Source organism: Aythya marila (assembly GCF_965140915.1).
Source record: "Aythya marila genome assembly, chromosome: 2".
In the NCBI taxonomy this organism is placed as follows: domain Eukaryota; kingdom Metazoa; phylum Chordata; class Aves; order Anseriformes; family Anatidae; genus Aythya; species Aythya marila.
Window position 1 is genome coordinate 133,646,543 of NC_139043.1, and position 23,309 is coordinate 133,669,851.

General features: G+C 40.8%; 2 protein-coding genes across 3 annotated transcripts; both read right to left on the reverse strand.

Moving 5' to 3' along the window:
• Positions 1 to 1,068: 1,068 nt before the first annotated feature.
• Positions 1,069 to 5,633, reverse strand: UQCRB (ubiquinol-cytochrome c reductase binding protein). The gene is made up of 4 exons (XM_082752818.1): positions 5,551 to 5,633; positions 4,361 to 4,432; positions 2,405 to 2,571; positions 1,069 to 1,315 (listed from the first exon to the last, which is right to left on the reverse strand). The coding sequence occupies exons 1-4, from the start codon at positions 5,567 to 5,569 to the stop codon at positions 1,238 to 1,240; spliced, it is 336 nt and encodes a 111-aa protein (XP_082608944.1). The 5' UTR covers positions 5,570 to 5,633; the 3' UTR covers positions 1,069 to 1,237.
• Positions 5,634 to 7,784: 2,151 nt separating this feature from the next.
• MTERF3 (mitochondrial transcription termination factor 3) lies at positions 7,785 to 23,250 on the reverse strand. Of its 2 annotated transcripts, XM_082752360.1 has the most exons (8): positions 23,148 to 23,250; positions 22,495 to 22,843; positions 20,199 to 20,351; positions 19,025 to 19,214; positions 13,479 to 13,626; positions 12,118 to 12,189; positions 9,317 to 9,478; positions 7,785 to 8,039 (listed from the first exon to the last, which is right to left on the reverse strand). In XM_082752360.1, the coding sequence occupies exons 2-8, from the start codon at positions 22,820 to 22,822 to the stop codon at positions 7,845 to 7,847; spliced, it is 1,248 nt and encodes a 415-aa protein (XP_082608486.1). In that variant the 5' UTR covers positions 22,823 to 22,843; positions 23,148 to 23,250; the 3' UTR covers positions 7,785 to 7,844. The 2 variants fall into 2 exon arrangements, with proteins under 2 accessions (XP_082608486.1, XP_082608485.1); XM_082752359.1 differs by lacking the exon at positions 23,148 to 23,250 and having other exon boundaries at positions 22,495 to 23,128.
• Positions 23,251 to 23,309: the final 59 nt, after the last annotated feature.

Consider the following 23,309-nt stretch of genomic DNA (forward strand, 5'->3'; position numbering starts at 1 on the left):
GTAATCGCTCTACCCGTTTTACAGAGGTAAGCAACTCAAGCAAGCAGGTAAGACGAGTCTGAGTCATGACCAAAGCTAAGATATGGATTAGAATGAATGGAAGCTATTTGGTTATATATTAATCCAAAGGTATAGGCATGGTTTGCTCCATATTTATGTATTTTTTTTTTAACTGTTCTCTAGCTTTTGGTCCACAGATTACTGCATTTGGCTTACAAGCATGCATAATAAAAGAGATACTGTGTTACTACCGCACAAGATTGTGCACTCCATATTGAGGGATATAATAAGCCTCAAACTTTGCAATATGTGTGCAACACCAAAGACTGTCTAAGTAGTAACGCTACTATTATACTACGGATGACTAAACTCAAGGTCTTCAGCCAGCAAGGGCTGGTACCTTCTGCATACAGCTAAATTGTTTCTGTGTTGAAATAGGGCCCAAGTTCTGTGGATCTCTACTGTTATTAGGTCTGTTAGCATCATGGTTTAAAGTAATTGGTGCAACTCACTGTAAATAACAACATGCTCTAGGCCAAGAAAAAAAATACATGGGATGTTAATTATACTGTAGAAAGCACATCAGCTTTTTATAAGGATAAAATCAAGATGAAATGAGACAGTCATCAAGGTTTATATGAAAATAATCTTATAAGCATTGACAACACACCTGGTATAAAGAGCTAGTAAAATATTTCCTGATTTTATGATTAAGGAACCATTTACATTTGTCATTAATGAAATAAGTACGTGCCTAGATACACAGAATATCACATGCTGCTGTCTCATGACACCACTGTCACATCAAACACCAGTCCAGTATTCTCATCTCCAGGGAGAACTGGTGACAAAGGAAACAGCACCCCCATTTTAAGTTAACAGAGCAACTAGCAGCAACAGCCCTGGGCATTTCTTACCTTACCCTCTAACTGCAGGAAACAGCTGCACTATGAAAAGAGTAAGAAGCTGGAATGAAGACTGCATACCATTAAACTAATATGTAATGTATATGCTCATAGGAAAGATTTGAACATTAGCCTGTTAGCATTTACAAAGAAGTCTTCCAAGGAGATTTTATACTTTGACACGTTTATTTTAGTTGGATGAACAGAAACCATGAACAAGCTGAAACAAGTATTCCTTCAGCTTCACATCTGCCTCCCTGAAGACTTCAATAACCAAATGTTTAGAGATATCAGAAGTATGTGGACATTCGCATGAAGTAGTAGTTCAATAGTTATTTTTTGTTCCATGCTTCCCTTTCAAGCCTTTCACGGATTACTTCTTTAAGGTATGGTTCAAGATAATGCTTATCCTGAAAAAGAAGAGAGTATTTAAGATTAGTTAACTTCACCTCAAAAGGGAGGTCCAGAAACAACTCAAACCATCCTACGGATTACTTCTCTCTCTTTCTTCCTCAGATTTGGCTACAAACTAATCTACAGAGGGGGAAAAGAAAAAAAGAACTACACTACTCACTCTGAAAGGGTAAGATTGGCATCTACCAAGTCTGCAATGACAAACTCTAATGCAACCACTGCTAATTCTTAATGCTTCCCCAACATTAACAAGTCAAACGATGCCTTCAGCTATAACTTCATATTTTTTGACAAATATCCAAGCGTGCATAATCCACTTTAAATTTTCCTCGCACTGCAGAAGCTTATTTTGAACTTAGCTTCTAAACAGCACTGCAAATTCAAACATAACCCCTTGTCTGTGTATAACTGCCAATCAATTGCTGCTCAAGCAACTTATGCAGTCGATACCAAAATATGACCAAGAACACCTCAAGAAACAACCTCCGCTTCTATCGAGAAATTAATGCTCTTATATTATTTTCCAGTCCAAAGTTTAGTGAAAAATTCCTGCCAGGGGATTTGGAGAAAGTTGAAACAAGCAGTAATGCAAAGTCTGAATTATTCCACTACAAAGAAACATGTTAATTAAAAATAAAAAGGAAGGTGCAGCTTGATTTGGTTTTCAAATTACAGTAAGACATTTATTTTAATACAAGGCTTTCCTTTAAATTATTGACATTTTCATAAATAAAAACTTTGGCTCAAGATTTTGTACAAAACTCATTCAAAAGAATTTCCAAGCCAGTTAGAGCATACTTCCTTACCTGACAGCTTAGAATATTTCATCTGAATATAGAAGTGCTATAGTTTTGAGATGTAGTTGAAGCCTTTGTCATCTTGAGCAAAAAGATTTAATTTCCAATGTTAAAATACAGATTTTTAAACAGCATTTCAAAGCTGTGTTTTTCAGAGGTATAGCATGAGATGCACACTCATTATAAATAACATGTAAACATGCATCTCTTCAAGAGACTGAACATCCCAATGACACTACAATGATCAGTCTTAAAGACCTCCACCTTGAGGCTACTCCATACACATACCTCTTCATATTTCACCCACTGGTCTTTCGGAAGGATCTGATGTTTCAGGCTTAAGTCGAGTGCTCGCTTTATGCGAAACATTCTTTCATTGTAAAGATCCTCTGGAAGTCTCTTCAGTGCTTCCTTTACATCATCATCTTCATAAAACGTATCATCTCGCATTAATCCTGTACCAACGATATTTTACATTATCACTGAGTTGATGTTCCTAAGTAAGATTTAGGACCAACACAGGTGTTTTGGCATAACTTGGACATAACACTTAAAACGCAAAATTTTGAGGAAAAAAAAACAAAACAATCCAGGCAAAGAGAACCACTAACTGCTCACAGAGAACAAATTGTGAATGCTGACATTCACGTACTCTATTTAATTGCTCTTGCTCCTTTTCTTAAGAAGGAATATGGAAAATCGATATTTGATTTAATGTATTTCATAATGTTTTGCATAATCTATGCAGAACAGTAACTATTCAGGATCTGATGGGTGGACTTTTGTTCACTTTATTTCATATCCTTGATTTCAGATGACTGTCTAGGCAAAGAGTTTAACAGCTGATTCTGTTGTGGCCAGTCATCTGCAGATGTGACTATTTCAGTACCTAAGAATTATTGTCTAAGCTCCAGTGAGGATAATGCCTTGATCTCCATCAGCTACAACAAGCAAAGGGAACATGAACCTACTGAATTTTTTTTGTGCCTGAGTTTCCACTTCTTCCCTCCATCAGAACGTAGTTCAGGGAGGTGTAACTAGCCTTCTGACAGCATAAGGAGATCCCCACACTGTTTTTGGAGTGAAGAATTTCTGAAATTTAACCAATCCTGCTTGAAATTTCAGTATTAGTAACAAAGCACAAAATGTTACTTCTGTAACATTTTAAAATTAGTATAGATTACAAGTGCAGACCTACTGCCTTGAGGTTAAAGGTTTTGCTCTCACGTGACCAAGTTGGCAGAAGTCTCCCAGTAAAAAACAAATTTCCTTTGAGCCATATATTCTTGAAAATATAAGGTGTGGTTTTACAGTTTCTGTTTAAAGGCACAAGAAGCACAGCTGCTAATTTAGCCACTAGATTTCAGTCACATTCATAGAAAATAGAACAAATGTATAAATGCCATCAAGAATTTCAGTGGATAGCACTTCACCTCTAGAAGTGAGTGACCAAAGAATAAACTTTAGTCCTTCATTTTTCTTTTTTCTTTCTAGCTTTCCTGGGGCAGGCAAGTAAGCTTCTTTAAATCATGCCCTGAAGCTGCAGCCAGTACTAGTAACAGTCTCTGAATATTCAAATTATCTTGTCATTCAACAACAGTTCTGCAATCTATATTGTTGAAACAAACTTGGTAATAACAAGGGATGAATTAATAACAATACCATCAAGGCAAAGCCCTTTACTTAAGGAAACACTATTTTTACAGCCACTTTCCCATTATACAGGCCAGAGACACAGCAGCTCAAGTTACAGTGATACAAAGTGCAAAAATAGCTAAATCCTTTTATACAGGTTGGATACTTTGCACAAGTAACCCAGACAGACCAACTGCTATTAGCAGCAATCTCTCCAGTTTGGAATGCAGCCCTTGGGAAGGTAACAAGATTAGCAGGTACTAACCCATGCAATTAACTTCGTGGGGAAAAAAAATAAAGAATCAAGCTTTCAGAACTGCTTTCTGAAAGTTTTTTTCAACGGCTCCAACTTAAGCTTGGTTGTTACGAGTTATTTCACTGAAAAGGGGAGCAAACACAGAAACAACAGAAAAGAAGTCACTGTCTCATTACTAGGTAGCAGTCACGGTGACTGAAGTTGTTGATAACTTTCTTCTTGAAAGAAAAGTAGTAGCTAACATTGATAAAAAGACATGCAACAAATTGCATGTCCATACACCAGTTGTGAATTATAACTAGATGGAGAACTGTTAACCTTGCAAAGTTTCTAAGGCTTAATGAAACACTCACCGAGCTTGTTGAATCCAGCCGCGTTGTAGTACCACTTGCGGATTCTGTCGATCAGACGGCCACCTCCTGAAACTGAAAGTGACTGCCATCAGTCGGGGAACACGATAAAATGCAACCTTACACACTGCTATGACACTATGCAAGTATTTGTTGACCTCTTTCACGTACAGTAATGCAACACCACGTCAGGTTTGGACTTGAGCATGCTTTCCAGTATTCTTACATGGATCCTGAGCATACAGAACAAGTGCTTGTTCCATATGATATTCTCACCTTTTTTTCACTCTATTTAAACATTAGAGCGCTTTAAGACTTGGAACACTGCTAACAATTCATCCCCAAACACATCAGCAACAGCTTTAAGCTCCATAACTCTTTCCTGAGCTAACACCATAGTGTTTACCGCCCTGTTTCTCAAAGCGTTTACCTGAGTTTCACAGCTCTCATTACGGGTTAATGTGATTTCAAGACCAGCATATTATGTTGTTAACCTTCTGCTCCCCTCGCCCATTACTTAAATACTATTCCAGACCTGCTTTTCCAAACAGCTGCCAAAGTCAGCGGGAAGGTCAACACCGAAACCTCAGAAGAATCGTTGGCTTTAAGAACTAAAGGATGCAATGTGCAGGATACTGATCTAGCAGGATACCGATCTTTTCCTAGCTGTGATTTTGGATATCAAAGGTGGGTTGGTTGGTTGTGTTTTAAGCGTGGTTAAATGCTGTTTGGTACCAAATTAATATAACTCGGCAAGGGTCTGGAAAGGTGAAAACAGCACAGTTCAGGCAATGCGGTGAACACAAGGATGTATTTCATGGCTTTAAGTGGGCTGCCTTATGAAGACAATCCAGAAAGACAGTGCTATGTGTAATAGCAGCACACTATCAGCATGTCGCCTGGTCAGACTTCGACCTTCACATTTTAGCTGAGAAGCAACCACACCAAACGAACCGAGCCCGAAGCCGCTACTTATCACAGAACAGTTTGGGTTGAAATGAACCTTAAAGCTTAAAGCCCACCCAGTCCCAGCCCCCTGCCATGGGCAGGGACACCTCCCCCCAGCCCAGGCTGCCCCAAACCCCGTCCAGCCTGGCCATGAGCCCCTCCCGTGACGGGACACCCGCACCCTCCCCGGGCAGCCCCTGGGAGCGCCTCAGCGCAGCCCCTGCCCAGCCGCCCCCCCCGCTCACCGGTCGCCCTGGCCGCCATGTTGACCTCGGCGCGGCGCGCTGCCTGCTGGGGGGCGCAAAGGGCGCATGCGCGGCGGGGCGGGCTCGATCCGGGCACGGCCGTGAGGGGAGGAGCGGGGCGGGGGCCGGGGGCAGCGTGTCGCCGGTTGTTCCTGAAGAAAGGTCCCGCTGCGCTCCTAAAGACAAAAATAAAAATAAAATAAAGAAAATAAAGTTGTTTTATAACAGAAATCTTGTCACGCTAGACAATTTGAGGTGGCTGAGCGCGACGCGCAGGCTCGCAGCAGCACTGAGGGCGCCCTTCAGGCAGCCGCTGCCCTCAGCAGGAGCAGCGCTGTCGGAAATTTCTGTCAGCGTGCAGCCAAAAAGTATTTGATATAACTCCGAAAAGCCTTTTCTCCCCCCTTTTAGCACTTCCCTCGGTTGTCTTTCTTCACGGTGTTTCTGGGAAGCTATTTTGGCATAAGCTCACACAGTTAACATTTCAAGGAACCCCTTTAGCTGTGGCAGCGGTGTTCTTTTTTACATCTAAATTAAAAGCTCAAAGTTTAAGATATCCCAAGTTTCATATGTATTCTGTAATGAGTAATGGTTTATCACACACTAATAGTGCTAAGGGCAGCCAAGTAAATGCAAAACCAAGCTAATTTAGTGTTATGAACACACACGTTTCCTGTAATCATTACTCTTACTAGATTGTTTGAAGACTATATTTTATTAGCATTTAATATTTAAAATCTGATCTTAAGTTAGATTTAGATCCTTGGGTTTGAAAGGAAGGAGTGAGGAAGGGTTCAGCCAGCCCATTTTCAGCCACCACTTCAGCTGGTATTTGTGCACCTCCAGCAGGAGCAGGCAACGCGACAGAGGACTCAGTGATCGCTGTGGTGATCAGAACAGGAACAGGAGAGCATCGTGACAGACACTCAACACAGCTTTTTCCTGCAGTTGAAATGAAGATACTCTAGTAAATCAACCCATATACTGCTTATCCTGATGCTATTCCTTACCTTGGGTGGTGTTGCAATTCAAATTTTAATTTTTATTCTGGGTAAAAGTCCCAGATTGTGATGCCGAGAACTCACTGTTCTTCTCGTTCTTTAAACTGCCCTTTAACGTTACTGTATTCCCCCCTGATTAGGGGAATTTAACCTTTTGCATTTTATTCTGCTATCTGCAGTCAGAATCTTCAGGCTTTTACTCCGGTGGCCCAAATGGGTATTTTAAGTTCCAACACTAACCTTAAAAAAACGACGACAGTTTAATGAAATAAAAAGCTTAAATACAAAAGACAACATCTGGATTTCAATTTCTTGACCTATTTTAACTGAAAGAATAGTTTATTGTTTACAAGTTTCTATTAGTTTGCATTTGTGCAAAGTTAGTTTCTTCACTTTGCTCAAATACACTGTGAAACATTTCGTAACTCTGTATTAACGTGGTTTATTCACTGATAATATTAACTACTTTTAATACTCCCACAATTTCTATTTTACTTCAGTTATAACTGAGCAAGATAACTATCAATTAAGTACACATTATAGCTTTTTTTTTTTTTTTTTTTTTTTTTTGCACAGTTGGTTACTTCTATACTAAAGCCATACAAATCACATCAGGGTGGAGTAAAACTGCTTCTGGCTCTCAACAGTGCTTAAGCAAAAGTGACTTAAAACTAGACGTGTCCCTGAAATCTAGAAGGCTAGGAGCTTTTCTTCTTATAATTTGCCTAGATTCAATTTGCTGATTTTCTCTTACGTTTCAAGCCTAATTTCACTGTACAGCTTTTAGGATACTAACTTCAGCAGCCAGCTTTACAAGGAAACACCTGGGTAACCTGTTGAAAAGCGCCTTCTTTTATATGGGCTTCACATGTCATACTGTACTTCTCTTTACTGTTTAAAAGAACAAATAACATTACTAGCTCTTAAGATGACTGGGGAAAAAAATAAAGTGATTAACCATTTTTTCCATCTCCCAAGCTTCTGAAATTATTGAAAGAAAAGAAAAATCACCTTGATTTACTTTTGTTAGCATGCTCAGTATGAATTTTAATTCATACTGAATTAAAAGTTAGCAATTAATTACAAGGATCACATCAAGAAAAATGAACATATACTTACCTAATCCTTTTAATTCACCACAAAGTTACCATATGCTTTTACATCCTACAAGTGTTTCATAAATAATGATGACTTAAACAAATAATTAAAAAAGTTTGAGACCATAAAAGGGAGCATTTTTAAAAAATGTTTATTTTACAACTTTATTCTATTCCTTTCTACATGTGTTAATAATTAAATTGTTTTTAAGAATTTTTCAAAGTCCCGTATAGACGCTTTGGCAATCTCTGTACAAAACACCTCGTCCGGCAAGGATACTAGCTGGTCCAGAGAGATGTAGCTGGGTTTTGCTGGGTCATACTGGGCTCTTCCCAAAAATGTAAGAAACTTGTGTCTCTCTTTGATTCGTAATAGCTTTGCGTTGAAAACCTAAAAAGAAAAAAAAAAAAAGGAGAATGCTTTAGGTAGTCTAAATTTCAGATTTTGATCAATCTAAAAAACAAAAAGCATTTTTTAGACAAACTGGGGATCTAGCAAGAAAATACTTTACATCTTTTTTCCCCTCATTTATGTCAACCATCAGGTAGGTTGTATTTAAATACAAAAATGACAGGCTCAGCTGCCCTAGTTATGTCATGAAACTCACCGGTTTTGAAAATGACATGGAAGAACAGAGAAAGGAAAGACTGACCACACCAACAACATAGAGTGGAAGAAACTAACCACTTACTCTTCCAAAGAGAGACCATAAATAATGAGGTGAAGCAACACAAAGCCACGATAAGACAACTGAGAAGGAAGTGAACAGAACTTGTGATCATTTACAGGTGAAAGAGGACAAAAGTGAGACATGGACTGGAGTTATAGAAAGCACTGGTGCTAAGATATGTTAGATACCAAGATAAGTAGCCAAAATCCAGACGAGGAGTCATAGTTCCCCGTACAAGTTTGGCTTTTTAGCCAGTTTAATTAGAATCAGTTAGCATTAGCTTTAGGAGGAGTGTTGTTGCAGTTTGGAAGTAGCAATTTATACTTTTTTTTTCCTTGTAAGAAGTTAGAGTGACTGCCTGTCAGCGCCTGATGAAGTGAGAAATACTTTGAACTTTCAGTTTGTGAGGAAATAACTTTAATGAGAAGATGGAACAAAAATCATCAAAAATTTCATTTATTTTCACTGTTTATTGCTGCAGCAGAAGAAAGGTCAATCCGACCACATAAAGGATAAAACTTCTTTGCCTTTAAACTATATTTTCAGATCTTGGGATGTACAAAATTTAATTTTTAATTCGGCAAACATGAAATAAATGGTTATATGTTTATCCTGTTTACTGAGCAGATCCTCTGCACAATCTGTCTTCTTTTCATGTCTCTACACAGAAGATTTCAGGACAAGGAATCCCTAAGCTGCTATTAATTCTCTTTTATGAATCCAAAAGAGACAAGCATGATTATTTCTGTCAAAAACTTAAAATTGACCAGACTCGGGGCTGGGAGGGCACATATACAAGGGAGAGAAGAAAGGCACTTTTACACTTGAATACTCAATGGTTGCTGACTTGTTAATAAAAGTCTTCCCAATTAAAGTAAAAGCCACACATAAGTTGAAGAATTGTGTGTCCTGCATACAGCAGGCCTCCACTTTCACCAACCTAGTGAAACAGTGATGCACACAACACCTACAACATATCCCCGGATTAACAGCTCACCTGAGGAAAGCGAGTAAGCATGTGGTGGGGAATGCCCATGATGTTGTGCAGGTAGTCAAACGTCTGTCGGAGTCTCTTTCTACTTGCAGTTAAAATCTTGGGGGTTTTATACGCTATCTGTTGAATTTCGTTACGTTGAAAACCAAGCTCAATTTGACAAACCTGAAAGAGAGTAGAATTTGATTTTCCAAAGTCAGCTACAGCAAACAGCTTATTTTAACATGCCACTGAAATAAACTCATGCAAAATTCTTCTACCCTTTGTCACATGGCAATATGAATGCAAGCCATATCATCATCTTCCAGTTCTCTGAAGTCAGAGAGTTTAAACTGTTTGTCATCCTGCATTAAAGTGCAATTTGCTTATGGAGTATTCCTGAAGTTAAGACGGCTTCTGTGAGTGCTATCTATTTTTCTCTTTGTCCAAGATATGAACAAAAACGCTTGTGTCTCAGTACACATGGCAGTAGCGAGCACAAAAACTCTCCCCTGAGAATCCTTCCTAAGTTGAACCTGAAAGAGTTGCGTAGAATATGCAGTGTATTCAGTTTATTTTACAGTTGGTTCATGTCTAAAGTAAGATGTCTTTTTCAAAGACTGCCTTGACTGCAATTATGGTTTCCCAAAAGGAAAAACAAAACAGATTTTTTCAATAAAATCATGAGAACTCCTCCCGACACGCAGGATGGCAAGCAGTTCACTGAGTTGTTGAGAAAGGAATTCAGCATAGAAGAGTGTCTGGTAATTCAACCATTTCTTCTATCCTCCAGTGACATTTACAAGGAGCTTGTTTTCCGTCATGAATTGGGTGGGCTTGCCAGGCAACACAGCCAGACTTTCAAATCCAGCTCAGGTACTTCTTCACAGCTGGCACAAAGATGGTGCTTTTTTGTGTCCAGTTTGATGTGCCAAGCCCGCTCTCTTCCAGGACTGCCTGGCAAAAGCAGAGGGAAGGGCACGGAACTGGGTTTTGAAGATACTGTAGGATTTCCAGGCCTTTACAGGCAATTGTTTCTAGAGATGACTTTAATCAGGTCTTTCGACTCCTGATTCTTCCTTAACTGCTTTATAATATTTGTGTACCACAAGGAACACTAACCGACTACGATGGCATTCAAATATGTAGAGATGTATTTGCACTGTTGTGATGCCTTCCACAGATCTGAGTTAGCAGGGGGCAGCTTACTGCAGTAAGAAATATGACTGCAAGTAAGACTTCTTGTTAGCTCACTGGAGCCATACAGCCGACCCCACTGCAGTTAACTGTGGCAAGTCCCTTTGCCTTTTCTGTTCTACTATGTGAAACATTTTCCTCGACATAAATAGTGAACTCAGGTGTAATTTGCTTTGATTGCACTCAGATAATATATTTAACACTCAGTAGCTATACCATGTATGCTAATATCCTTACTGTGCAAGTCCTAGCAATGATCAACACACCCTACATGATTCCCACAACAGATGGTGATAATGCAAACTTTCCAGCTTTACCCTCTCAGTGAATCTCTAATTGTGCTTGAAGAGACCTTTGGAGGATGGAATATTCTATCCTTGAGCTTGCTTAGTCCGTGATTGGTATCTTTTGACAGCCAACATGAGCTGCAGCCTTTATTTCCAATTAGCAGCCCGCTCAGTGAGGGGTAGCACCAAATCATTCCTGAAGCGGTGGTACAGGGTTATGCTTTGAGAATGCTGCTTGCTCACGACCAGCTTAAATCACACAGGTCTGACTTCAGATTCTGAGTCAGAAACATCCAGCTTCCTGAAAAAACAGAGCTTCTAATTATCAGTAGATTCAGATATCAAGGACTTGAAATTCTTTCTCCTCTCTTCATAACATACGTTAAAAATAAGGATGCTACACTTTGTATTTCCTTGCAGATAGGCAAGATAGTCAGATAGAACTGCGAGTCTCAAAAAACACATTCATCATAATATACTGAATCCCCAGCCTGTGGAAACAATGTTCATTAAAAAGAAAGCAGTATTAATTGGAACAGGCTGTTACTTTCCAGTCTCCTCCCTTACCACACACACACATTTCAGATTGCAAGATTCCCAGTGCTTAATGGTTTCAGAGCAGTGAGTCTGTGTGAAAATTATATATTTTAATTCATAGTTATGCATTATAGGATAATGGGACTTCTCAAATTGTTAGACTACATCATGCTGTTTGGCCTAGCTGGCTTTACAGCACAATAATTAAACCAATACACAGTTACATTTTCAAAGGGGAAAGGAGTCCCTGTGGGTTTGAAGTTATTTACCCAACAGTTGTTAATAACGACCATCTGCTATCAGACAATAGGTGTCAAATGCACATTTTGGCAGACTAGCTACCTGCCAAGAGGAAAATAATCAAACGCACATTTCTTGCTCCTAAATCCTCATGAACAATTCGAGTTAGCAAAAAAACATAGTAATTAAGGAAAGAAAAAAAAAAAAAAAAAAAGGAGAGAGCAAGCCCTATTTTTCACTCATTGTAAAAAAAAAAAAAAAAAATGGGTAACAATTTGTGTCATCAGATACCAAAATCTGGCAGGAAGGGACCCAGATGAAGTTTGTAACCTACATCAGAATAGAAAACAGAACAAGACATTGTTTCACGTATGCTGTACACTGACTGGCAAACCGCAGAGGAAAAGAAGTGGTCTGACAAAATCCTCAGTTGTTTTCCATCTTCACTAAAATTATTTCATTAAATTCTTTCTGTACAGGATTCTTTTCCAGGGAATTTTATCTTCTGTCAACTCAAACTATACAGGTACTCAGTATATTTTTAACTTCTACTAATAAACTTACCTGAAGATTCTCCTTTACAGGCTCTAATTTGCCAGTCAGTAGTCTTGGCAGACGAATTACCAGATCCTTCGTCTGCAATTAGGGAAAACACACACAAAGGAAAGATTACCATGAAAGCACAGTTGCAAATATATCTGTAAAAAAAAAAAAAAAAAAAAAAAAAAAAAAAAAAAAAAAAAAAAAAAAGGATATTTTTTTTCCAATTGGAAGAGAGATGCATTTTCACTTGCATTTCATTTTCTCTCTAGCCCAAAGCTGAGTTTGCAGGAAACAGTTATGTATTAAAATGCAAATGTTACCCAAATGTCACGTTAATTTGGAGAACAAAAAAATACCATAGCCTCTATAAAACAGATGGGGAGAAGGAGTAAAACCACTCCCCAGAAGTAGATATCATGCTGAAAAGCCCTCTCTTGGTGCTTGAGTTGTTTCTCCCCATCTCTTTAAAGACAAGTAAACAAAACACTACCTGCTAAAGGCTATAAAAGGATTTTTCAACTGCAGTGCTTTATTTGTCTACTTTGGGATCTAGTAACACCATAACATTATGGCAACACAAGAAATTACTCCACATCCCCTGAGCCATGGGACTACTTGTAATCCACCCTGAGTACAAGGCAGTGACTAAACCCTTTTCCAGAGACATCTCTTACCTCAAGCCTGGAAAGGCCAAGAACAGGCACTGTGACAGCTATGACTCTTCAACTAATAGAAGCCAACAGAAGAACAAACGATCCCCCTTGAAAATTGACATTTATTGCAATCACCAGCTACTGCAGGAAACAACTCATATTGTCCACTCATTCTAAGATGCTTCAGCTGCTAGCTCCCCTGACTATCCCAAAGCGTGGTGCTAAATACCTGCTAAGCATGTCACAGTGTGGTAGCACTCTGAGAAACGAAGATTACTCTTGGTGAACTAGCACATGACTTGGCATTCAGTTTGATATTATATTTGCAGATTTGACTATTTAACACTGATGAGTGAAATGTTACAGTATCTCAAAGCAATGAAGAGAGCCAGTTAATCTGCTTCAAGTTAAAAAGTTGCTTGCACCGACAGATTCAGTCCTGTGAACTACTGCAAATAATAAAACTGGGTACAGGCATGCTTCTTTGTCAACATCCTGCAGCTGATCATCTTCAAGAACTGTACTTAAGCATATTTTGAATGTCAGATGTCCTATTACATCTACGGAAGGTTAAAATCATGTTATACCTTCCTGCAATCCTGTGTTATGCTGGTAACATCAGCAGGGCTCATGGATAACCTGCCAGCACTGCCATGTAAGCATTCATGTTCTGAGACTTTACAGATGTCACTGATAAGGTACCTAAAGACTTCAGAGTATAGTTTTTACCTTTTTTACACTGAGGCCAAGTTCAGTTTTGAAGAAACCCAGTCTGTTATCCAATCTTTCGACTGAAAACAACAGCAAATATGGAGCTCTTGAGACCATCTGAGCAATTTCTGCGTTACCAAATTTTTTTGATTTTAGGTAAGCCACTCTAGAAAGAGAACAAAAACAAAATAAAAGTCTAGTGATGAAAATTTTATTGCCTCCATTTATTCAGTACTCGCTTAAATTCCTCAGTGGTATCTTATAAACGGACAGATGTTCTAGCATTAACATGCAACTCTGCCAAAAATAATTAGGGGGAAATCTGCAGTTATCATAAAAGCAAAATACTATCCCTTCCAATTAATTAGAAGTAAAATAAACCTCAGAGCAGATTGTCAATACCGAAGACAGATTTTAATTCCTTCCAGCTGTACTTAAGCAGATAACTATGTTAACCTATATTTAACTACCAGCCTGTCTCCTAGATTGCAAACACATTAATAGATCATCATAGGGTATGGACAAGAAGATATACACAGCCTCTTGCTATTTTAATCAATTCCATTTCTACTGCTGAAAGAACAGAGTACTATACCTCATACATCCCTGTTTTGCCAATAGCACTGGAGGAGAAATATCATAAAACAATGCCATCTGTAGAGACATTGTCCAAAGAGACATTTCTAAATCAGCTGAAGTTACTTTGGTTACCATAGGTCCCTACTTTTCAGTCGCTGCTCCAAGGATTTAGTCACAAAACATCTGGTTGTCAGAAAGGTGAAGGGGCTGACTACAGTTTTTATGTTTAACAGATCTTTCTTTCTTTCCAACTCAAAACTTTTTCCAATTTCTATTGAATTCAGTGAAAGTGAAATCCTACTTCAAGTACTACTTACAACAGATTATTGCCATAGCTCCCAGGAAAAAAAAAAGAGGAGGAAAAATACAGCATACAAAAGAGACATGATTAACCCATTTGCCACCATTTACAAAAAACACACTGTTATGTGAAGTGGTTCCCTTTGGTTACAGATGATCAGAAAAAGAAGTACTTGTTATCAGATGAACTTTGGGCATACAAGAACTGATTTCATCTGACTAATTAAGATACTGCATGGACTGCAGAACATTCTGCAGAAGTAGATACTCAGCAAAAGATGCCTGGTCTTATAGTGGGGGAAAAAGGCTGCGTGTTAAATTATGTCTTGTTGAGAGAAAGAAGTAAAATACCTTCTAGTACCTTCTAGCCACTACAGCCTCCCTTTCTTTCCACAAACCCTGAAAAATGAAATAACCATAAGTGAAAAAATCTCTTCAGAGAAGATAAAAGAACAACATCTAGAGAACCAATTCCTAACTAAGCAGGTATCCCAACACAGAAGGTAGTAGCCTAGTCTCCAGATAATGCTGATGGAACTGGCTACAGAAACCTGACAGACACAGACATTAGGAGGGGGAAGAAATACAGGATGCAAAAATAAACAATTGTCCCTTCAAAATTTATCCCGTTATATTCTGAATGAAGCCGTTTGGCTATGCTGTTCTTCTTCCATTCCATTTTTCAAGGACACAACTGCCAAGCATTCTAGAAACAGAGCTAAATGAGCAGATAAATAATAAAATCTTTTGGTTGTCCTGACTCCCCTACTTTTATCTCTGGAACCAGTCATTAAGATTCATACTTGAAGCACTTCTCTACGACCTGGAAAGGCAAGAAGTCTCAAAGAGGGACATCAAGATCATAATCAGCTGACTCTAGAGATGGTATATCAGAGAAGAACAGTCATTCAGTCTGACCAGGGCTTGAGATAGCTCTGTGAGCATCGGCACCAAGGTCAGCCCTCGTTCTCCTACAGCAGTCAGCAGTTGTGTGTAGCATGTTAGCAGTTCTAAGTCATCATTAACAACACCGTAAAAACAAAGCATCTGGTGCAGCTGCAGTGCAGACACTGATTTGCAACTGTCAGAATTGTTATGAGTTATGGAATGTTTTGACTTTTGCAGTGTTTATCTGAAGTCAAATGCCAAATCTATTGAAATTTGTGTTTTGTTTCCTGGCAACACGGAATCCACAGCAATAAAACATTCCAGAGTGATGTAACCAATACCATGTCCATCTGCAGCAAAGCGTTTATGCGAAGGTGATACTCAGCTTTCAAAGACAGCTATCTGAGCCACATTCACCCTCTGCAGCACGCTTACCTTAGAGATTACACTAAACCATTCATCAATGTCAAAGCGAGATAAACTTACTGAAAAATCAAGCTGTTGAATAAGAAGAAATTGGATTGTACTGTTCAGCCCTCATTTTGCTAACTAAATAGTGACACAGGACAGTCACTGAAAAACAAATCTGACTTCACAGGTGAGTTACAATGCTTATCAGAACAAAAACTACACTCTTCAGGAGAGTATAGGCAACTCAGATGATCTCAGCTCAGGACTACTGCTGAAAAATCAGCTACTTTCTTTCTGGATGCTGTTTCTGAAAGGCCACTTACTGAACAAAAGGATGGAATGGAGGAGAAAAGGAAAAGCCAGGTCTGCGTTAGACCTGAATCTGCTGGTATACCTGTTTCCAAAAAGCTGTATTTTCAGATTTCTGTCTTGGACAGCTACTTCGTGCAAAATCTAAGCAGGCAGCCTTTCTTTTCTAGATTTTCTAAATACCAAGATATCTTGAGTTCATTACAAAGCATGTAAGCACACAAAAGAGTTGTTCTGCAAAAGAAGAACTGAATTAATGCAATGCCTAATGTAATTTTGAGAATGTGTCCATTCTCCTGCATTTTTTCTATAGTCAACACACCTAATGAAAGTATGTATCAGAAGAATGAATTAATTCCATTTCACAATCTGTTATTTAAAAGGTACACAACAAACAAACACAGCTGAGTAAAGAAAGGTAGGATATCTGTAACTACAAGAGAAACCAGTAGAGTACACTCCTATAGTCTAGAGCTGGTACCTTGAGTATCTCCTATCTTAACGTGATTTTCTGCCACAGATACAAACTTTATCTTTGAAGTTCTGCAAATAATCCTCCAAAGTTAACAGCCCCAAAATACTGAGAACAGGCTTCAGTTACAACTGTAAGACCAAGCATCAGCACAGGTATCTCAGCCACTGCAGTATGAAGCCCAGCACCCTAATTTAAACCCGGTGCACAAACATTTGAAATCTTTGTAAAAGCAGCCAAGGTGCACACGCATGTGGCAAAACACAATGGTTGATTTTAGACATAAGAAGAACGAACTGCTGCCATCAGTAACATTTTGGACCCTGCCAGGCACACAGCTCCTCAATATTCTTGTTTTACCCACCATTATCCCTTCAACTCCGCTACAGATTTATAAAGCTACTTAAAACAAACAAACAAACAAAACAGTATTATCCCATTATATCTTTAGATATATGCTCAGACAAAGAATTGGTATTGAAATAATGGCCACTGAAGACGATGTTCCACTGTTGGCAGAGAACAAACAATACTACTAAACTTGATTCAGACAACACTAAAACCAGTGAAATTAACAGTGAGACTTCGGTTTATGACTGACACAAATCACAACTTTCTAGACCAGGCTGCTGGAAAAAAAGGAGTATGTGCACACATCTATCTGATTTCCTCACTGCTTACTTTCAGTCAAATAGCTAGTATATTCAGAATGCAGCATGTTCTAAGTGTTCTCTAGAAAGTCAGACTGCATCAAGCACAGTCTGCAGTACACAGATTCTAAATCTAAGACATTGAAAAAGACTAGAGAGGACTAGGAGAGAGTGGTGCAGAAAACAAGAGTTTGACAGTAAATGGAGAAAACGGCTTGTTTCTCTTACAGTTCCTGAATAAAGGCCCACAAACACAATGACTTTTCTTAAAAAAATAAACCATTCTACCTTTGGGGTTTTTGGTAAACACATACACACATGAAGAAGCTTTAAAAAAACAAACAAACAACAAAAAAAAAACCAACACATTAGCAACAAAAAACACCCCAACTCCAAAAAGCAGCTAACTACATAAGCCTTGGTCTAAGACATGAGATCTAAAGAGACTGGCATTTATCCTTATGCACATACAAGCTTGAATGACACCAAGGGACAGTCTAGTGCAATACAAGTGGGAACACACAAACAATGAAAATTGGTTCCCGGTAGTCTTGTGTTCAGTTTGGGCTGGACAACAGGAAAAAAAAAGGCACCAAAACACTGTGCTGCTACTAAAATTAAGCACAGAAAAGATTTGTTCTGCTTCTTTTACTGCAGAATCTACAAGGTAAAACCGTATAGAATATGGTTTTGAAGTATGATTGACAGAAGACAAAATCCATGCCCAGTCATCAGTATCTCCCCATCTGCAGATCACTACATGCGCAATCAACATCTGACAACAACAATACAGAAAAAGAGGTTTACATTGTTCTCCAACTTAATGGAAGCCTCAGGGAGCATAATTTTGGAATCTAATCTGACATTGGTAAAGTGAGCAACCTAGGATGGCAAGCTGCTTCTTCTGCGGCAGAGACAGGAACAGACATTTTAGCCTGAACAGCCAGTGCTGGACAGGTAAGTAGGACACCAGAAACTGCTGCAGGGTGAGCACAGGCACGTATGCACACGGATAGCATAAGAATTGCACCTGATGAGCAGCAGCGATTGCCTCCATCTCCAGACACAGCAGACTCAAAGAACCTCTGCAGAAACCCTTTCTTTCTGCGCACCAGTAGAAGTTGCTGCCAGCCATGTCTTGGCCTCCCCCTCCTCCCTGCTCGTAACCCACGAATATCAAGGTTCCTCATGGAAGGACTAAAAGAGGTGTATGCCTTGATACCCAGCAAAGGTTTGGTCAACTCAGGTATCTTACTCCCTGATCACAGCACTACTGAGCATTCCCACTATACCCTTACCCACAGCTGATGCTATCCAACCTCTCCTGACAGCTTCTTGCCTAGTAGAGCAATCCTTGCTCTTCCAAATTCATACCTGTCTTGCTATTGCAAGCCAGTCCGCAACATGATTCATTTAACCAACAACTAAGCAACACGTAAGCAACAACTGCATGGAGAGAGGTGGCTGAGCAGCCCCACACCCACGAGTTAAGCCCATTCAAGTACTTGGCCTGATGCAGTCCCAAGCACATCCTTACAGAGGGATAACTCAAGGCACAAAATCTTAACATGTATTCAAGGGGCAGTCTCCTTGGTGAGTCAGTTTCAAGCAGCTACCAAAAGACATGGTCTTATTCTGTTTCTCCTCCTTCCCAAGGTATGTTTCTCCTCATCCTTTGTATGGAAACTAACAGCACACAGCCACACACCTCACAAATCTGACTGAAAACTTAATAAATTCTGGTGATGGTCAGTTTTCAGATGGATCAGGGGGTTGACTTGACTCACAACACCGCCACCACGTTAATGGTGACTGATGATAAAGGAACACGGAGCCAAGGGACTGTGTGAGGAAGTAAGCAGCCACAACGGGCGTTCAGACAAGCTTAAGACAACTCCAAAACTACATCTTCAAGGCCTGGGGCTTAACATCCTGTTGCTACGTAAAAGGCATACCTGGTTTCGAGAGCTTCCAGATCTTCACCAAGGATGTATGGATTTTTGGTCAGGAACAGTCCCAGCTGATTGTCTTCTACACCCACATCCTTAAGGAACAGGAGTATTTTTTTTATATCTTTCTCGAAGTCCAAGGTCAGTAAGAGCTGACCTGCCTTTTGACGTTTCTCCACTTGGGATAAGTCAACTCCTACAACAAATAAAACAAGATACTGTTTTAATTAAACACAGACCTCATTCCCTATAAAGGTTTCAGAAACGCATGCTGATGTTTCTAGGACTGTTCTTTTTTTCTTCATTTATTTAGCATACTTTGATTGCTTAACACAGTAAGGTCATGACACCTCCTATATGATGGAGGTATTCCAGATAAAACAAGCAGATTGGTTTCAGACTTTTGCTAAGATTATTTTACGAAGGATGACATCTCCAGGGAATCCTGCACATGAGGAATCAAACACACCAGTACGTGCCACACGCAGTGACCTACTCTTGTCGCACGGAAGCATCTGTACAAGGAATTCCTAACTCTGCTATACCTGGGACAATTTTGCAGTGAGTGATTCACACACCAATTTCTTACTGCACAGTGCCAGATCTCCCCATCGCAAACATTTGTTTCACCAGCTTTCTGGTATTCCTTGTGCTTCTGGGAAGCGAGGAAGAAGCCAGCAGCCTCGGACTCAACTATCTTTCTTGCACAGTCCAAACGCTTTTTGATGAAAACTGAAGTTCTCTCCCACCCCCTCATTCTTTCCTCTTCAGTCTACTGTGCCCCACTTTTACAGTTCTGCATAGCAATCACTCTCCTTCCTTCCTGGAAGGGAGAGCTGCAGTGTCTTTTGCAGCAAATTAAAAAATTGTTATCCAGCCTGAATTAAAAGACCAACCAACGTGCACAAAGTGCTCCCTACCTCCAGAAGCTCTGGGAGATACGCTAAGGGACTAGAGCTAGGCAGCCTTGTCTCTAACTAACACAGCATTCAGTAAGCCATACCACCTTTTCTCTTTTTCCATTCACCCTGCATAACATTCTGCTGCCTGTAGCAATAGTCACTGCTCCTATAACTTGAAATTTTCAAATTTACAAAGCCACCACTAAGATCAAAGCCCAAATTACAGGAACTCCAAAGCTCCAGGCACAAAGAAACCACACAAACAAAATCACACATACCTAGCTGGACAAGCTTTGTTAGTGTTTCTGAGTGATCAACATAATCTCGGAGCGTGGAAGACTGAAGGGGAAGAAGTGGGTCCGCAAGGATCTGCACGGCTTCTTCCTCAGAAATCTCCTCCAAAGCAGATGAAGGTGGAACATCATCCCAGTCTAGGAAATAAACACAGAAGAGCAAAGTGCATTTTGTGAATGACAAAGCTGTTCCCTTCAAACCCTACGCAGATCTTTGAATCCATTTCAAAATGCAAGAACACTCTGCAAGAGATGAACAGCCAAACTATTGCTGTGTGAAAACATATGAAAACAGGCTCTGCTCCCAGTTTTTGCTTCTGGAACACTGCCCTGCCACTGCCCATCAAGTCTTGCTCACATGGCCAAATCCAAGCTTAGCCCCTACGTAGCCTGCCTTTGGTCTCCCAGCTTGATCACTGCACACAACAGATCACATCACCTTCCTGAAAAGTCTTCTTTCATGCCTCCACAGATTTAATCTTGCCTGATTACATCCAAACCAAAAGCTAACACAAAGATTTTTCATAGCCCGAAAACCGCACCACCCGGCTCCTTCTCCAAATTCAATGCTTGAGCTGCAGTTGTTTCTGACCTTCAAGGCATTTCACAGCCAACTCCAACTGAGCCATCATGTCTTACCCGTTACGGGATGGCTGCTGACTGCCACCAGCTCTGACAACCAAGGAAACAGAGCTCTGCCTACTCATTAAGGTTTCCAAGTAAGCATCATTATATTTGCTTCCACTTAACTGTGTTCAAAGTCACAGAAACTCTGTCTTTTTTTGAAAAAAAATCTCTAAACTCATTTATTTTTCCACTGACAGAAGCTCACAGCACACAGATCAAGACTGCTGTCTTGCAGGCTGACCGCTAGCATTCACCTCAATGGTCAAGCTGATCACCCGTACTAATTATAAACTCCTCAGGATGGCAATTTTCTGTGTCCTGTTCCTTAGCACAACGACTTCCTAGAAACTAAGGTGACGCTCTTCTGTGTTGAAAACACAAAGCTACACCTGAACAAGAAGTTCCAAAACCAGCAGGAAGATTCTGATGTTCTAGGAAAAGTTGCATAGACTAGCTCAATTATTGCAGCTCTCACCACCTTTTTTTTCTCAAAGCCTCATCAACAGAAGCACAGTGGAACACTTTTAGCAACATTAACAGCTTAAACAGTAATAACAGTTCTCTATGAATTTGTATGCATATGAAGCATTTCCCTTCAGAACCAAACCAAAACATACCAAGGTCCAGTCTGGTAGCACATTTTTGCTACCTTTTTTTGGTTAGACATGCATTTTTTGGCCGCTCCAAGTTCTTTGAATCTATTTTCCTATCAGGAAACAGGCCTCAAATGATTAAAAAAAATTATAAAACCAAACCAACGATGTCTCTCCCATTATGCACTGCCAACTAGGCAAATTGCTCCACGCACACCAGTAAGTCTGCCTGAGGATAAAAATCTGGCACGTAGATCAACTGTGTCGCAGGTGTGGACACATACAAGCTGGCTGACCTGTCAGCTCTGGTGCAGCACTGTTTCCAGAACCAGCTGCAAAAACACACAGACCTCAGCTGCAGCTCTGAGCCACCCCAAAAATAAGCTCTGTAGGATCCAAGCTGGCTGGACTCAAAGCCGAATCTGAATATACAGGACTGCTTAATAACTCCAGATCAAGTTTCCTCAGCATATGGTTCCTAAAACCATTTTGCAGAGGGTGGGATGTTATCCCCCCTCAGATATAAGTATCTGAGTAAGGATAAAAAAATGCCACTCAGAAAATGCTTACTGGAAGAAAGTGATGCTATTTTGTCAGGGCAACACACCAAGGAGACCTCGCATCTATCTGCCTTCCCTCAGCAGAGGGTTTGAGGGAGCATTTCTCATCGTGACAGTTCTTAAGGAGGCTTCACCCTCTGCTGCCTCCTGTTGCCCATTCCTAATCATCCTGAAACACCCCTCAGGACGTGTGAGCTGCTTTGGGAGTGGCCTCCCTGACACCTGCTCAGCTACTACAAGTAGTTATGAGAAGTTCCTTAGTTGGCTGCTCCAGACTGAGGTTTCTACCCAGCATGCTGTATTTTATTTTAGCTTAAAGGTACTCTTTATAGGCTAGCGCTATCACAGGAATTCTACGTTAGCTATGGGGCAAAAGCTAAGTGAAAGTCATGAAATTCAGATAAATATTTTAATTAAACTGGGCAAAAAAAGAGAGCCAAAGGCAACACAAGAAACATGACTTGAAGATTAATAAGAAAAGGTATCCTCAAGGCCTCTTACCTTCACACAGTATTTCTGTGTTCAGGTCAGGGATTGTTTCTGGTTTCACTTGTTCCTGTTTTACTGGTAACAAATTACTTTCCGGCGAAGACGAGGATCCATCCTGGGCACTGGCAGCCTGCGAACAGTTCTCTACGGCTACATATCTGTACGTCTGCCATCCCCACGGAAGAAAGCCGCGTCTAGAGGCCAGCAGAGCCAGCGGGGCAGCCCCTTGCCGTGCCTGCACCGCCTCGCTGGAGCTCCTCAGCCTCTGCGGGGCCGTTAAGCGGGCTCTTTGCAGCCAGCAGCAGCAGCAGCGGGCGGCCGGCCGGGCCCACAGCGCCATCCTCCACCTCAGCCGGGCATCCTGCGGGGAGAGAAGGGGCAGAAGGAGGAGGAGGAAGAGGAGGAGGAGGAGGAAGGCCTCAGCCAGCGGAGCGCTGGTTACCCCCTCACGGCGCCCGCCGCCCCCCGGGCAGCCATTTTAGAGCTCCGCACACCCCACGAACCCCCCCAGCGGAGGGCTGACCGCCTCCACAGCCACCGAGCCCGGCATGGGAGGGGGGCGAGCGCAACCGTTGGGGGGCGTTAACGGCCCTCAGGGACCGTTGGGAGCCGTTAACGGCCGCTGGGGACCGTTAACGGCCGCCGGGGCCGCGCCGCCGCCTCACCTGCCCCTCTCAGCGCCCTCCTCCCCACACGGCCCGCGTGCTGCCGGCGGAACCATCCCGGGACAAGCAGAGGGGTGTCCGGGCGCGGAGGGGACATCCCATCGCCTGTAAGAGATAGGGGGAATCGCTCCGTTTCCCCCCGTTTTTCCCGATTGGTCTCGC

Bases quoted from the DNA above. Each gene is read 5' to 3' on its own strand.
- MTERF3 (XM_082752360.1), bottom strand. From the start codon at position 22,822: ATGGCGCTGTGGGCCCGGCCGGCCGCCCGCTGCTGCTGCTGCTGGCTG. The intron at 19,215-20,198 runs GTATGTGTGATT...TATTTGTTGTAG, and splicing joins AACAAAGCTTGTCCAGCTAG to GAGTTGACTTATCCCAAGTG. The intron at 13,627-19,024 runs GTATGCCTTTTA...TTCTCTTTCTAG, and splicing joins CTGGAAGCTCTCGAAACCAG to AGTGGCTTACCTAAAATCAA.
- UQCRB (XM_082752818.1), bottom strand. The intron at 2,572-4,360 runs GTGAGTGTTTCA...TCGTTGGTACAG, and splicing joins GGCTGGATTCAACAAGCTCG to GATTAATGCGAGATGATACG. The intron at 1,316-2,404 runs GTATGTGTATGG...CTTCTTTTTCAG, and splicing joins AGTGGGTGAAATATGAAGAG to GATAAGCATTATCTTGAACC.